Source organism: Python bivittatus, unplaced genomic scaffold, assembly GCF_059951505.1.
Source record: "Python bivittatus isolate LINGU-HERP-01145 unplaced genomic scaffold, Pbiv_v1 ctg000610_np1212, whole genome shotgun sequence".
In the NCBI taxonomy this organism is placed as follows: domain Eukaryota; kingdom Metazoa; phylum Chordata; class Lepidosauria; order Squamata; family Pythonidae; genus Python; species Python bivittatus.
Window position 1 is genome coordinate 45083706 of NW_028277088.1, and position 15627 is coordinate 45099332.

The 15627-nt window shown below is 34.3% G+C and overlaps 1 protein-coding gene across 3 annotated transcripts in view; it reads left to right on the forward strand.

Annotated features, from left to right (window-relative positions):
* The window catches only part of TRAK1 (trafficking kinesin protein 1), a 58945-nt gene that overhangs the window by 9402 nt on the left and 33916 nt on the right, over positions 1 to 15627 (forward strand). For all 3 annotated transcript variants that reach the window (XM_007435610.4, XM_015889355.3, XM_088150926.1), the window contains 7 exons: positions 1565 to 1681; positions 3489 to 3589; positions 4122 to 4230; positions 6019 to 6097; positions 8699 to 8829; positions 8972 to 9046; positions 12684 to 12821. In XM_007435610.4, coding sequence (XP_007435672.1) covers positions 1565 to 1681; positions 3489 to 3589; positions 4122 to 4230; positions 6019 to 6097; positions 8699 to 8829; positions 8972 to 9046; positions 12684 to 12821 — 750 coding nt within the window. The remainder of the gene's footprint in view (positions 1 to 1564; positions 1682 to 3488; positions 3590 to 4121; positions 4231 to 6018; positions 6098 to 8698; positions 8830 to 8971; positions 9047 to 12683; positions 12822 to 15627) is intronic.

The window sequence follows — 15627 nt, forward strand, 5'->3', positions numbered from 1 at the left end:
TTTGTTTAAATTAATTTAAATTATATGCAAATTAAATCAAATCAGATTTAGTCTTTGTTCTGGCCCTGTTCATTTTTTGTCCTGACCTTGTCTAGTTTTTGGAGTGTGGATTCCAGCATACCATTCAAAGCCCAACAGTATCCCACAGGCCAGAAAATGTTGCCAATCCTTGTCTGCTAACTTTATTCAGGGCCCTAAGCTTTGGTGATTGTTTCTTAACTTTTTTTTTTAAAAAAAAGCTTCTTTGAATTATTGGGAACAGCCCATGAATGAAAAGAACTGTTCCTCATGGCTGCTGTGTCAGAAACGTTACTGTATCTAACCGTCCAGAAGTTCATTTATTGGAAACTTTTCCAGAAATATTTGGTTCCTACAGATCCAATTGATCCCCCAAAGATTCTGAAATACCTGATATTCTTCCACAGTTCCTCCAATTCACTAACTTTCCTTATAAAATAATTGCCTGAAATATATATTTGAATATATGTAGTGCAGTGTACTATAAATATAAAAGAGAGACAACTTCCTAAATGGCAAATATTTACCAGAAAAATTGATCCCCCAAAGATTCTGAAATACCTGATATTCTTCCACAGTTCCTCCAATTCACTAACTTTCCTTATAACTCTTGATGTAAGACATACTGTGGCATATGGCTTTTACTGTTGCTTGAACTGCATCACCTGCACTACAAACTAAAAGTCACTTTTTTAGTCTGATAGGATTTAACTATAAGGTCTTGATCTCTGTTGCTTAACCTCAATTCACTTTCAATGTTGAGATATCGCTCTGCCTTTTGTCACAGGCGGTTTCATACTTTGAATACGAAGTGCAGGTTTTATACTTCAAACACTAAGAAAAAAATACATAAACGCTAAGCTTTGTTTTTGGTAAGAGGCCATAAAAGTGTCAATTTTGTTAAGTCCCCTGTAAATACAGTGGTGCTTAAAAGTTTGTGAACCCTTTTGAATTTCACATACTTTTGCTACACACAGATCTGCAGCTTTGGATCATTTTCCTTAATAAAAAAATGAACAAGTATAATGTTTTTGAGTCATTTGTTTAGTTGGGTTCTCTTTATCTAGTTTTAGGACTTGTGTGGAGAACCAATCACGATTTAGGGCACATTTATGCAGAAATATTGAAAATTCCAAAGGGTTCACAAACTTTTAAGCAACACTGTACTTTGCAAATTATATACCAAATATATTTCTATGCATACTGACTTTAGAAATAAAAGCTGCTGTAAGGGTTTTTATTCCTGGTCATGCATGAAGTTATTACAGTGTTAAGTTCTGTTTACTTTCTCAGATTAAGTGGGTGTCTCCAGCAGAACACAAAGAAAATTAAAGAGGGAGAAATTATAGGTTTATTTGTTTCAAAAATAGGCAAACAAAGCAAAACAGATTTTCTAATTTTTCTCTAGAACACAGATTCAGCCTTCTTGTACTTTCCAGTGATGGTCATTTCCTTTGTGAGCCATAACTCAAACTATTTTTCTTTCTTTTCTTTTCTTTTCTTTTCTTTTCTTTTCTTTTCTTTTTCTTTTTCTTTTCTTTTACAGAAAGAGCGGGATTTAGAATTAGCTGCTCGAATTGGCCAGTCATTGCTAAAGAAGAATAAAACTCTTACTGAGAGAAATGAACTTCTTGAAGAACAAGTAGAACATATCAGGGAAGAGGTAAGGGTAGTCCCATATGCCTGATTTGTTTCTTATTCAGAAAATTTGCTCTCCCTCGCTTCAAATGAAACCTGCTTGGCTTTATTTGCTGATATATCTTGACATTTCTTCCTTGTCTGATTCATAAGAGATCTAGAGCATTCAGATTTAAGCAGATAATAACAATGGATCCATGAGCTGTTTGGCTTTCCAGCGTAATTTGAATCATCTGTCCTTGTGGAATTTCAGAGCTTTCCAGGCGTCAGCTGACAGTCACTACTATTTATCCTTCAGTCTGTGTCAGTTTGCTCAGTTTTCTCCCATGTCTCTTTCTTTCTGTTCCCGGTCCTGACTTCAAGCCTCCCAGTGAGCTCTACTCATTCTGGATATGGCCTCCTACATGCTTCTCCAGTTATACTTCTGTCTTCTGGGTATTTTGAACCTTACTCATTGTCAGAATCCTCGCAATCAGTCACTTGCACTGCTGGTTTGCTTGCTTCATTTCTGCCATTACAGTAATGGGGAGGGAAGGTTGGAAGGTTAACTGTTAGGTGCAGATGGACTATTATCTGGCTCTCAGGAATGCCCGAGGTCGTACCAACATGAGAACTGGAGAGAGTCTTTGACATGCGCAGGAGAGATTCAAAGACAGAAGTGGTAAAATGGGAGTAAGGCAAAACTAAATTCTGGCATACGCGGGACTCAGTTCCAGCGCTGCTCTAGAGCTGTTCACTACTTCCCAATAAATGAACTTTCCTTTTAACCTGCCTTGGTTTCAATGAGAGTTGCTTTCATTGGGAACTGAGTACCGCGGTTCTTACACTCATTATCAACCTGTCCCTGTAATCCATGCCACACCTTCTTGGACTCGCAGGTTTAGCTCCTTTTTCCTACCAGCTTCTTCTGAGTCATTCAAGTATGTTAGAGCTCAGCAGGGAAAGGAAATACTCTAAATAGCAGGATTCTTTGTGTTAATTCCAATTCTAGAGTTCTTCTCTATGTACTTTTTATATCCTATACTTCAGTTTTAATTAAGATTATTTAAATCCTATAAATGATTTCTATTAAATCTACAGATGCTCCAAATTTTTGTCAACATGTTTTTTTTAATTGTAAATAATTCTTCATGCCCTGTCACCGAGAATTGATTTTTCATAATCATTGATGTTTTCAGTTGTCCTATTTAGTAAAATTCTTGTCCTCTGAATTTTAAGTAATCTTCTGCTTAGGATTATATGAACATTACAATTCATTAGAAAAACATGGGCCTTAATGGTTGCACATGGCAACGGTAGAGTTACAGGTTTTCTGTTCCTGTGCTAGAGCAAGTATTGAGGCAACCCTTTTAAAGATTTATGGTGATTCAGCATTTTGGACTCTAACTAGAAACTTTGAAGCCCATCCTATTGATGTTACCGAGCAAGCATCATGCTCTGTTTTGCCTAGTCTAGACTGAGATGAGTAGATTTGACGATAATCTGCTGGTACTTTGAATTACATGTAGATACAGGTTACCACGCTTGAGGTAATATTATAGAAGTCCTTATACTGATTCAACACCAAGTTCTGGCAAGTTTCCATTGGTGTACTATCATCTAAATAACTATAGCTGTAAATAAAACACAATCATGAGGTAACCACTTTGAATGAAAAGTTGCAGATGGATAACACTCTTAAAATAGTCTTGGAATTCCTGATCTAAACTTTTTTTCTGGTGCAGAGCATTTTTCTGTTTCCACTTAAGAAGCAGTCAATGTTCATCTTTTTTTCCTGCCAAGATTAACCTGGAAAATATATGATAGGTGTTTTTTCCCTTTAATTTGTTCAGGTTTCTCAACTGCGTCATGAGTTGTCCATGAAAGATGAGCTGCTTCAGTTTTATACCAGCGCTGCTGAAGAGAGTGAGCCAGAATCCATCTGTTCAACTCCGTAAGTCTAGGATAAGAAACAGAAATGTTACTTCGGGGTGTGTGGAATGTTTCATCTTGAACTGTTCCAACTGTGAAATTTCACAAACTACCCCACAGAAAGCTCAAAACACTTTAAAAATGTTTGAAACAGCTTCATATTTAGAAAGGGATATTTCAGAAAATTCCCTGCCCAAACAGTTTGAAACAGTTCTGCAATCCTAGTGTTCCTATCTGTATCCTTTATTACTTTGTGTCAGCCCGACAATTTGAAGATTACTTTTTAAAGATTCTTAATTTTTTATGACACTTCTTTTTTATAATTTCATGTAGTGAGCAGAAATTGATTTTCTTTCCTGTTTTATAACTTAAATTTCCACATAAAAGCGTGTAGAAAAACAAGAAAATAATCCTGAATTTAGTTAACCTACTAAAATTCTATGAAACTATTGAATTTTAAGCAGTTCTGTTGTTGAAAGGCTGATGTGCAACTCATCACAGTGGTTACAAATAAAAAGGACTGTGTGTAAATGCCTTAATATATCTTTTACTAGATTGAAGAGGAATGAATCATCTTCATCTGTCCAGAATTATTTTCATTTTGATTCTCTTCAGAAGAAACTGAAGGATCTTGAAGAGGAGAATGTTGTCCTTAGATCAGAGGTACGCTTCACTGCTTCTTAGCTATCATAAATTTGTCTTATATTTTTCCATGTGCATATTTGCAGGTTGATAAAAAGATATAAATCATCATTTTTGTAGCCCATAATTGATTCTTTGATAATGTATGTCATCCCCTTATGTATACATTCTCTCCTATGACTGTTTCCAAATGCTACAATGGTAGTTAGGGCAATGAAACTGTTCTTGAATCACAGGCTCAGAGTAATGTCTAATATTTATGGTAGAATGATGAGATTTTTCCAGGCATAGAATTGACCTAGTGTGTGCTGGACAATAGAGAGCACATCCTCCCAGCTGAAATTCTGGAGTGAAAGAGTACTGAAGAGAGATTTGGAAAGTATGAAGGATGGGTCTGAAAGAAGCTCAGTCTTCTCTCTATCTGGATGACAAGATTAAGAATAGATACTTATTGTCAGGGAAGACAAAGAATATAATTTGCTAAGAATCATCTTGCTGTGAAAGCTAGAAGAATATTCTAAAACCATTTACCTAAGTTGTACTCTTAAGGGAACCTTTTAATAAAAGTTAATTTGATTCTTTGTTCAAATATGAAAGAGAGAGAGAGAGAGAGGAGTGATGGCTATGTTGTTCTGTATCATGTCTACATTCTACCAAGTCACATTACCTGATATAAATATAAACAAAGATATAGATACAAATATATCAGTACAGACATAGATGAATGAGAGCCAATGATAAATCAGTAAATGGTAGTGGTTAAGGTACTGGACTAAGAGCAGGGAAATCTGTGTTTCTAGTTTTCCCTTAGGCATAGAAGTTGGCCAGGAGACTTTGGCCCAGTCACTCTCTCTGAACCCCAAACTGTGAAATCAAAAAACATCAGTCTAATAGCCTGCATTGCACCAATGTGGTCGATTATAATTCATAACCTTTATTGAAGAGGCTTTCATCCTGCAGTGGATTGATTCAGACTGATTACACACGCATGCGCGCGCGCGCACACACACACACACAAAAACAAAAGAATTTCCAAATCAGGAAAAGGTTTGATGGTGGCAGTGAAAGAAGTAGATCCCTTAAAACCCACCCTAGATTACTATTTAATTGTGAACAATAAATAATAGAAAGAAATCTACATTTAGAATACATAGTAGCTTTGCTTTGCGGGTTCCCTCCGTTCAGAATATCATTGCATTGACGGATATTGAGGAGTAGTACACTTACTTATCATTGGTATTTGATTGCTATACGGTAGAAAAGGTGTTGTCTTGTTCCTAAGGTGAGCTTTAAAATGGTTTGGTCACCATGAAGTCTAGAATGACCATGTGATGATCACTTTGTAAAAGTGTGTAATTCACTTTGTAGAATTAAATCATCTTTTGAGACTGATTATAATTTACATTCAGTATGTGTATTAAAAAGTGCCCAGGTTTAAATGATTCTTGAACATGTTGGCATTTTCTAAAATAAGCATTTTTCAGATATGTTATTGAGCATATATTTCCTTTTAAGTATTCATTAAATCCATTTAATCTCCATTAAAGTTTCTTCATCAGATATATTGCATTTTTCTATTTCGTTTATCCCTGGTGTCTTGAAATCATTTTTATATATTTCCCTCTTTTTCTCTTTTCGACATTAGTAGCAGCTTGTCAATTATTCATTGTATTTGCAGAGGAAAGGGGGAAAGACTAAACTTTTAGCTGTCCTTGAATTGTGTGTACTGCTATGAAAAACTTATTTTAAAAGTCAAATGGCAATGTTACAATTGCGTGACCATTTTTTATTTCTTGATATTCTGAACAGGCCTGCCAGCTGAAGACTGAAACCATTACTTATGAAGAGAAAGAGCAGCAACTTGTAAATGATTGTGTGAAGGAACTCAGTATGTTTTCTTCTTCTTTACTTTCTGGCAGAATGGATAGGGTCTTCAGATAATAGGGTTTTGGGCTGGGGTGGTGGATTCTATGCCATTTAATTATGTATCCAAGGCAAGTGATGTGATTTAGTACATACTGCCTTCAGTTTATCATTAGTCCCAACATCTGAGAACTGCTGCACCAAAAATACTGCCCCCTGGTTTCCCTGAGGTAGGTAGGTAGGTAGGTAGGTAGGTAGGTAGGTAGGTAGGTAGGTAGATAGATAGATAGATAGATAGATAGATAGATAGATAGATAGATAGATAGATAGATATTTGGTCATTCATTAGTTCATTCATTCCCAAGCTGGTATTTTTAGACATGATTCATGCTTTGCTTACCTATCTTTTTACCTCCATAACCTTAGTTTTAATTGGAGGGGGAAAAGGTGATTCCAGGAGGATCTGGACTATGTTGTATCAAATATAACTTGCAGTGTTAACTTGAAAATGTGTATTTCTTACAACCCTGGGAAAATAGCTTTATATGGAGTATCCAGTATTATATGTTTGTTTTGTTTGTTCGTTTGTTTTTAAATTTGTATGCCACCCATCTCCCCCAACGGGTGACTCTGGGCGGCTCATAGTTAAAATCAAAAACCCATAAACAATTAAAAATAACCCATAAATAATTAAAATTAATTTATCCATTAAAAATCAATTGTAAAAAACAAACCCTAAACATAAATACTAAAAACATTCAAGATGATGGGAGGGCATGTTCATAGTTGCTCATCATTACCTCCTAAATACATAGACTACACTACTAAAGGTGTGAGATATGATGAAGTCAGTAGCCATAATTCAGCAACTCATAAATTAGATTTACCTCATTCTTGATTTGTAATAATTCATGCTCACAATTCTTTAACATTGCATAATTGAGTACATTTGTGGATTTTGTCTGACTGATATTTGTTCATCAGTAATTAGTTCAAATCTAGTGCACATAATTAACAAAATACAGGTGGTCCCTGGGTTAAGAATGCCAAGTTTAAGGACGACCCATAGTTAAGAACAGAATCTATTGTAGCAAAATCTGAATTAAATACACAATGTTTTGAGTTAATTACACAATGCTACTTATACGGTATTGTACAATAATACTTTTCTGGCTTACATATGAATTCAACTTAAGGACAGATCTTGGGAACGGAACTCATTCTTAAAATGGGGACTACCTGTATTTTGTTATGGTTATAAAATGGAAATACATGGAATCTAAAGTTGCTTTTTTAAGTGAAGCAAAAACTGTTTCATAGTATTTAAAACCAAACTTTGTATCTTTTTAGTTCCCTGTTTGCTTTAACTTTTAACTTTTAACATTTAACAGTAAAGTGATTAGAACTATGTATGATTTGAAAAACCATTGGTATATTTTGCACTGGAAATAGATTTTTTTTCTTCTCTGTTGAAACAAGATTGGCCTTTCCCCCCATATAATTAAATCAAATTTAAGTACAAGTACAATGAATTATTTTTTAAAAAAATCTACAGTCCATCTTTTTTATATTATAGGTTATGCAAAGACTAATTAAGTAGTAGTATTGTAGTAGGCAAAAACTGGTGGTCCAATGAGAAATATTACTTCTAGCTTACCTAGTAGTTATTGTACTCCAGATAAGAATCCCAGAATAAAATATTTTAAAATAGTTTAAGTACACAGATTCTACTTCTGGGGGAATAGTTTTGCCAAACAAATTGTGGCTGGACCCAGAGAAAACTACTCATGCCTTAGTTCCATTCATAAAATGTATCTATTTTCTGCTGGATCAAAACCTGCATGTTTTAATTTAGGTATATAATTAGGGATTATCTAAAAGATTTTCCAAATTGCCACATCTCATTTTCTTAATAGACCATAAATAACCAGAATTGGCTCTTTTTCTTTTGTATTACTTTTGAGTGTTGCCTATTTTTGATCTATCTATCCTATCCAGGATTAGGTCACCTATAAATTAATTCTTTCTTATCTCTTTTTTTTTAATGAATGCTATTTTATTTGAAACATCATAAAAAGTAAAATTCTGCTCAAGCTTCTATTTTACTGCCTTCATGAAAGAGTGAGGGAATATCATCCCATTTAATTATTCTACTGTAGGAAAAGTTCCTACTAAAGTAGCAGTCTTGTATTTCAGTCATAACCTAGTCACCATAGGAAATCAGGAAATGCATTCAGCTGAGTACACATAGTCCTCTGCAGGCGAGTGAGTAGGCTGAGAAACCAGGCCTAGAATTCAAGCAGGCTGCCACAAAGTGGAAAGTACCTTCATTCCCAGCACAAAAATTGATTGGACTGTTTTAGGAAGGACAAAACCCTCTGTTACTTATTTCCCAACCTTTGGCTGGTTAGTAATTGTCTATCAGTTTCCTTGTTTGGCTAAGTTACAGTAATATTTACTTCATCAGTATTTTTGCCCATGACCAGTTCCCTGTAGCTCTGAAGGAGTTGAAAAAGTATCTTAAAATGTATTGAGTTATCTAGTACCTGATGCTCATATTTGTTTCTGTAAGCTCATTTTTCCTTTCTTTTCTTTTAAAAAGTTATTGTTTTGTTATTTCTTTAAGGAGATGCAAATATTCAGATTGCCAGCATTTCTGAAGAGTTAGCTAAGAAGACTGAAGATGCTGCCCGACAACAGGAAGAAATCACCCATCTTCTCTCTCAGATAGTGGATTTGCAGAAAAAGGCAAAAGCTGTAAGTTAGTGATATTTAGCCATAATGGGATGTAGCCTTTCTTGTATCCCTTACTTTTGAATAAAGCCCTTTAAATCCTGAAATAGAGAAACCATAGAACAATGACTGTGTTGTAATGTTTTTACTGTTTATTCTTTTTAAGTGTACAGTGGAAAATGAAGAACTTGTCCAACATTTGGGAGCAGCTAAAGATGCCCAAAGGCAACTCACAGCTGAAGTGAGTAATAATCAGGATTAAGAAACAAGAAAATGGTTTTTGCCCAGTTATGCTTTATTTTCACATCAGAAGAATATTTTTTATTAAAAATAAATATTTATATGATTTTTACATTCAGATTTTCTGTGATTCCACACAGGGTTGAAAATCTTTACTCTGAGTATGCCATACTATATTTGTTTTACCCTTATCCCTTTTTTATTTTTTATTTTTCTTCCTCTCTCTGACTTTTGATATATTTAGAAAAGTTGCTTTATTTGGCAGGGAGTGTTGGTATTCCAGCAGCCAACTGAAAGCCAGTTGGTTCTTTAGGATTCAAAAGCAATAGACTCAACCCAGGGTAAAAAGAAGATTTTATTAAATAAGTATTAAGAGAGTTAACAAAAAAAGATATAACAATCCACATCCCTTCAGCATGCCAGAAATCCCAAGAGGGACAGCAGACCATCTACAACGAGCAGTTGCACAGCATCCTCTCATGACTTTGGGGCTATTCTGAGGTTCAAACCATCTGGGAACTTTTGCCACCTTTTGATAACTATTCTTAAGAAACAAGGAGTATAAATAGTATAAACCAGCTGGAGATGGTTTAATAACACCTCTTATCAGGAACTTTCTCATGAGTTTAGACAGTGGAATCTCTGCCAAGAATATTTTTAGGGAAGACTGGGTCTCTAGCACACAGCACTTGCAAATGGTCTGAAGACATATCTGGTCAGTACTTTGAGAATCTAGATGTGACCCTTTGTTTATAAGAAAATTGCTCTTGGGCAGCTATTATTCCCTCTCCCTTTGGCAGGTGTTAGATTAGGGAACTGGTATTGTCTTTACCTTAATAGCAACAAATAAGAATATAGATAAGAAGGAAGCAAGAGTGATTAACCATAACAATGATGCAATCTGCAAAGCTCATAAGTAGTTTCCTTGAAGCACATGTATGGAGGAATATGCAAATTGCCCCAGCTAGCTAAATAACCCTTTCTGCACCAGTATGTCTTGTATGTAGAAAGGGGAAAAGGAGTCTATACCACTAATCTTTTTGCCAATTGTCCATTTTGCCAATACAAGAGGCCAATGCCTTTTGGAATGAGTAACAATTTTCAAGCAATGAAAAATTGTCTTGGCATCCAACTACTTTATTTATTTGATTTATATACTGCCTATCTACTTTTCTCCCATTGTTTAGCTAATGCATTTAACAGTGCAGTAGGGCTAAGAAGAATTTGCTTTCCAAGCAAGTAGTAATTATGAAGAGGCATAATTATATATTGGAGAGAATGGAAGGAATAAGGATCCTTCTTTCATTTATGGTGTTCTTGTAACACAATACAAAAATTTTGTTCGAAAGTCTTTATGTGGAAAAGATAACTTACAAATGAAAACTGTTAGAAAAACAAAATAAAGAATGTTTATTTTATGTATTTTATTTTATTTTAGCTACATAAAATTAGAAGGACCTAATCTCCTTCTCAGAGTCCAAATATAAGATTTTGCTACATTAAGTATTTCAGAAATTTTTAGAAATATAATGAGGAAAAACATTGGATTTTTCAGAGAGAGAGAGAGAGAGAGAGAGTCATGTTAGTGTAAAGTGCAAACTATTGTCTGGTGTTAGGCTAATCAAGACACATTTGGCTCTATTGACATCATTGACCTTAAAAGCAGATAACTGATTTGCCTGACATTTGAATACTTCTTAAAATTTGCTAAAGTATCTGGGTTTCACTCTTTGAAATTACTTCCCTTGAAGCTATCTAAAATATGTGTTACATATATTATTGATGTTTCTGAATATAGTATGTAAGAATCATATTTTGTTTATTGGCAAAGCCTTATAAATTCAGAAGGCAATAGAAACATGGAGATTCTCTATGATAAATGTTTTGTCTACTGTGCAGAACGTATATCTTTCCACCCTTTACATATTAGAGTAAATGTTATAAGATAGAGACATATATATGCAATATATATATCAGCTTACAGTGTCCTTTGAAAAGTCAAGTTTCAATAGGATTTATTACATTCAATATATGAGGGTTGAATTACAAGTAATGACTCCGGTGTTATAAGCCACCAGCAGATTAAAATACTGATGTGCTAAAAGCTCTGATTGTTCTTTAGCGTCTGTTCTTTTACTTAAGTTGGTGGGAAGTTGCTGCGAGAACAATTGTGTTGTTATCATTCGTGAAATGGAAGCCTGCAGTGAGTACTTATTGGTGCACTTTAAGCAATATGCCATGATTGACTGACTGAAATACCTCTGATCGAAATTCACCACTGAATGCAATGATGATGACTATGTTAAGAGTACTATGCATTACTGGGCCAAAAAATTAAAAGATGATGAACCACAAAGAGCTGATTTGCTTGATCAAGAATTAAGTGGATAACCTGTGACAGCAACCAATGAGTTTCACTTGAAAAAGGTTAATGAACTGATTAAAGACAATCAGCAGAGCACTTAAAGGGAAATAGCTGTAAAGGTTGGCATTTCCAGGAAAGTGTGAGTCATATTACTGATGTTCTTCTGTATTAGAAGGTTTGTGCAAGATTATCAACACTAATGCTAGCAGCAGAGATCAAACTTCAAGAGTTGGAATTTGCCAGCAGTTGTCATGCTTATGAGAATGAAGGCAAGAGATTTCTTCATAGCATTGTGACAGTCAACAAAACATGGGCTCATTATTAAAACCAGAAATGAAGCATCAGTCCATGGAATACAGGAAGCTTCACTGCAAAATAAAACATAAAAACCCAAGGTTTGGAAAGAAAATTTTGATTACAACTTTTTGGAATGCTAATGGTGTTATTCACATGAATTTCCTTGAACCTGGCACTACTGTCAACTTAAAGTACTACATTGCTTCACTCAAAACTTTGAAATAATGATTAAGCAGAATTCAGAAGCACAAACATTTTTTTCTACAACATGATAGGACTAGTTTAAACCTCATGAGCCACCCAAGAGGCAGTTGCGAAGTTGAATCTTATCACCTTACTCTGTTCACTACACAGTTCAGACTTGGTGCCGTGTGACTCCCACCTCTTCCCAAAATTAAAGGAATATCTTTGTAGGCTTTGTAGGTTTGACTGAAATGAGGAAGTGGAAAGGACTGTCAGGACTGGTTGAAGAGACAAAGTGTGGAGTTCTTTCATGACAATTTTAAGAAGCTTCTCCCTTTTTGGCAGAAATATGTAGCAAATACTGTATGTGAAGAAGTAAATACAAATAACAAAAGAGCTCATTTCACAGATTATGTTCCTGTTTTATTTAATAAAATATTCCTATTTAAACTAAAGTTATGAAGCTGATGAAATTACTTTTCATTCAACCCTCATAGATGTTGTGATGATTAGATATTAGTACTGTAATTCAAAACACAATAATACAGGGTTTTCTTTTTCCCAGTCTGTATTCCAGAGGGAAGTGATAATCTGTGTTTATATCATTTGAGCAACAGTTTTAATACCCAATAATCACAGTTTTATTATAAACAAAATATAAGTGCAAGTTGGATAATTCATCCATTTAGAATATATGTTTTCCTTTTATAAAAAGTGTTTTTCTTCATTTTAATAAGAGCCACAATGAAGAAAAACACTTTTGATTATCATTTCCATTTTTTCTTCATTGCAGTTACGAGAGCTGGAAGACAAATATGCAGAGTGTATGGAAATGCTTCATGAGGCACAAGAAGAACTGAAAAACCTTAGGAACAAGACAATGCCAAATGCTATATCACGCCGTTACCATTCATTAGGCCTTTTTCCAATGGTGAGAAGTCTCATATGAAATACTTCCTGGAAAACTCACTTTGCACCAACACTAATGCAGCTTTGATTAGCTGAAGAAAATAGATCTAACATTTATTTCAATATGTATTAAAAAAAGCATCTGAATTCTTGGCTTGAATCTTTTGTTAGGTGAACAGAGAGCCTTTAGTGTATTACTGAAGTTACAATAGTATCATTACTATACTATACTTACATACTTTTGGAATATAATATAGTGAACATTCTGTGTTCCAGTGTGCATTAGTAGCTTAATATTTCTTGATTTAAATAGATGTCTAAAAGAATTAGCTCTGTGTCATTGTCAGACAGCTTTTCTTTAAAGATTCTTATTCATTTATCCAATTAAATAATCTCATACCTTCAAAATGAAGTACTGCCAAAAATATGAATTTGTACATATCAGTCAGGTATCGTTTATTGTAAGTCCACAGATATTCTAAAAATAAATATTTGAGCCTATATTGTAAAGGTAAAAGAAACTCAGAATTATTTTTAATTTTTTTATTGAACTATGATGAACAAGTATTATCAAGTATGAATGTATTATCAAGTAACTGAATAACATACATCCAAGATGCATAGAGAAAAAAGATATAGAAAATACAAAAGATAGACTAAAAAGTAAGTAGAGACAGGTACTGTACACATACAAATTTACCATATATGTGAAATATTATCACGTTCTAGTTTATTGGTATTGTCTATAAAATCCATCCAAATTTGGTAGAATTATGGTTCCTGCCTCTGATGTTTCATTATTTTAACTTTGTGATTTTTTTCTAATGTAGCAATTGTAGAGACCTTGTTAATCCACATCGCAATTGTTACAGTATCTAGAGTTTTCCAGTGTTGAGCAATTATTATTTTAGCTACTAAAATTAAATAGACAACAAGTTCCTTATTTTTTAAGCTTGAGATGCCATTGATGTATAACATTATTTGGCTCTAAAATAGTTTCAATTTGGATCATACATCCTAACTGTGCTTCTTGATAATATATTATCAAATTTGGTATGCCCCAGCCTCTCTTTTTCTAAGGTCTACATAAAATCTTTTTATTTATTCTTTATTTTTTTACATGAAAACAGAAGTTTCCTGTTTTTAAAAACTCTGGGTTTTTTGCCAATATCTTAAAACCCATTCTAGACTTTCACCTTGGAGGCACTGAAATAGAAATTGAGCCTTGCAAGGATTTTCGTTTTCACAGCTGCAGTTCACTCTAAAATGTTGAAATGTTTTGAACCCCAGTCTTTCACTTTCTTGTTTAATTTCTTTCAAGTTGGTATGTAATTATTGATAAAAAATTATTAATATTTTGGTAATAATGATGCCTAAATATTTTAAAGATTTAAATACTATTGGAATCCCTAGAATATCTCTATCTGGTTTCTCTGTGCAAATAATATTTTTTCACATCTGAGGAATTTTTGAAAGCTTATTGCTTCCATTATGTTGCCTGATGTTTTAACATGTATAACTTTGGTGTTCTTTTTTCTGCATTATTTCCCTCCTCCCTTTGAAAATCATCCCCCTCCCTTATCCCTACCCTACCCCACCCCCTCCCTGTGCCATGCCTCCATATCTAGCCTCCCTACCCTCCAATCCCACTTAGACCAACAGCAAAAAAATCACAAAGGATCCTTTAAGGATCCTCTTCATGGTCTAAGGAGGGGGTGACATACTGAAATATCTTCTTCCCTTCCCTAGTGTCAGGCCTAGCCCAAGGAAATCCAGGAGACCATACAGAAATTATCCAGCAAGGTTTATTAGCTACAACCCATTTACAAGAATCTTCCCAGACTGAAGCCCAGTTCCCAGGCTCAGTCAGTTCACACCGATGGGATTTCTTAGGGAGGTGCCAATTTCCTCTGCTTATCTCTTCCTCGCTCCTCTGGAGATGAGAGCACATTCTTTACTCCCCTCCCACCATTCCAGTCCATCACATCTAGCCAGTAAACTCCCAAACTTAATTTGTATATTTCCTTAGCCATAGTTTAACCTACATACTTTGTTTATTTAATTTTATCCTTATTTGTTTAACTCCTTGCTTTTCCCCCTTCCTTTAAATCTAAAGGCTCAAAAAGAGTTGATACAGTCAATTTAATTTCTTTTACTCCACACTTCATTGCAGTATTCTTATCTTCAGCTTGTGGTTGCGCCCATTTTGCACAGTTCCAAGGACAAATAATAGGTTGTTTCCTTCATCCTTGCAGAGAGCTCTGCCAGAATAGCAAGCCAAAACAATTCTACAGAAATTGTTTATAAATTTTTATAGCTTGGAGTATAAACTTTAAACATCACTACACTCAATAAACTTTTCATTACCAATATTCTGATATACAGAGTATGCACATGGAATTAAACATTAACTGTGCAATTCTATGTCTGTCCAGTTAAAAGTATGCCCATTTAATCCAGTGACCTTTAATCTTAGATAAGAATATATCTTGTATATTCTTAGATCAATTCATGTATATAAGAATGTACTATAAATATTGTTTCCTGAAAAACAGTGAGGAAAAATACTGAAGTGTGTTAATATAAATGCTAACTGTTACAAGAGGTTCTGTATACAAAACTAAACATTTAAAAATCCACTAGAATAAAAATTTCAAATTGATGTTCCACCAAAAGTTAAGTCTGCTGAACTTCCAATGGCATGGAGGCTTAGAGGCTGCCTTCTCTATTCCTTCTCCTCCTCCCTTTGCTTAATTTTTGAATTGGACTGTATCATGGGTGAGTTATCTCTCTTATTTTCTCTTAAACTCATTATATGTACTTCAATT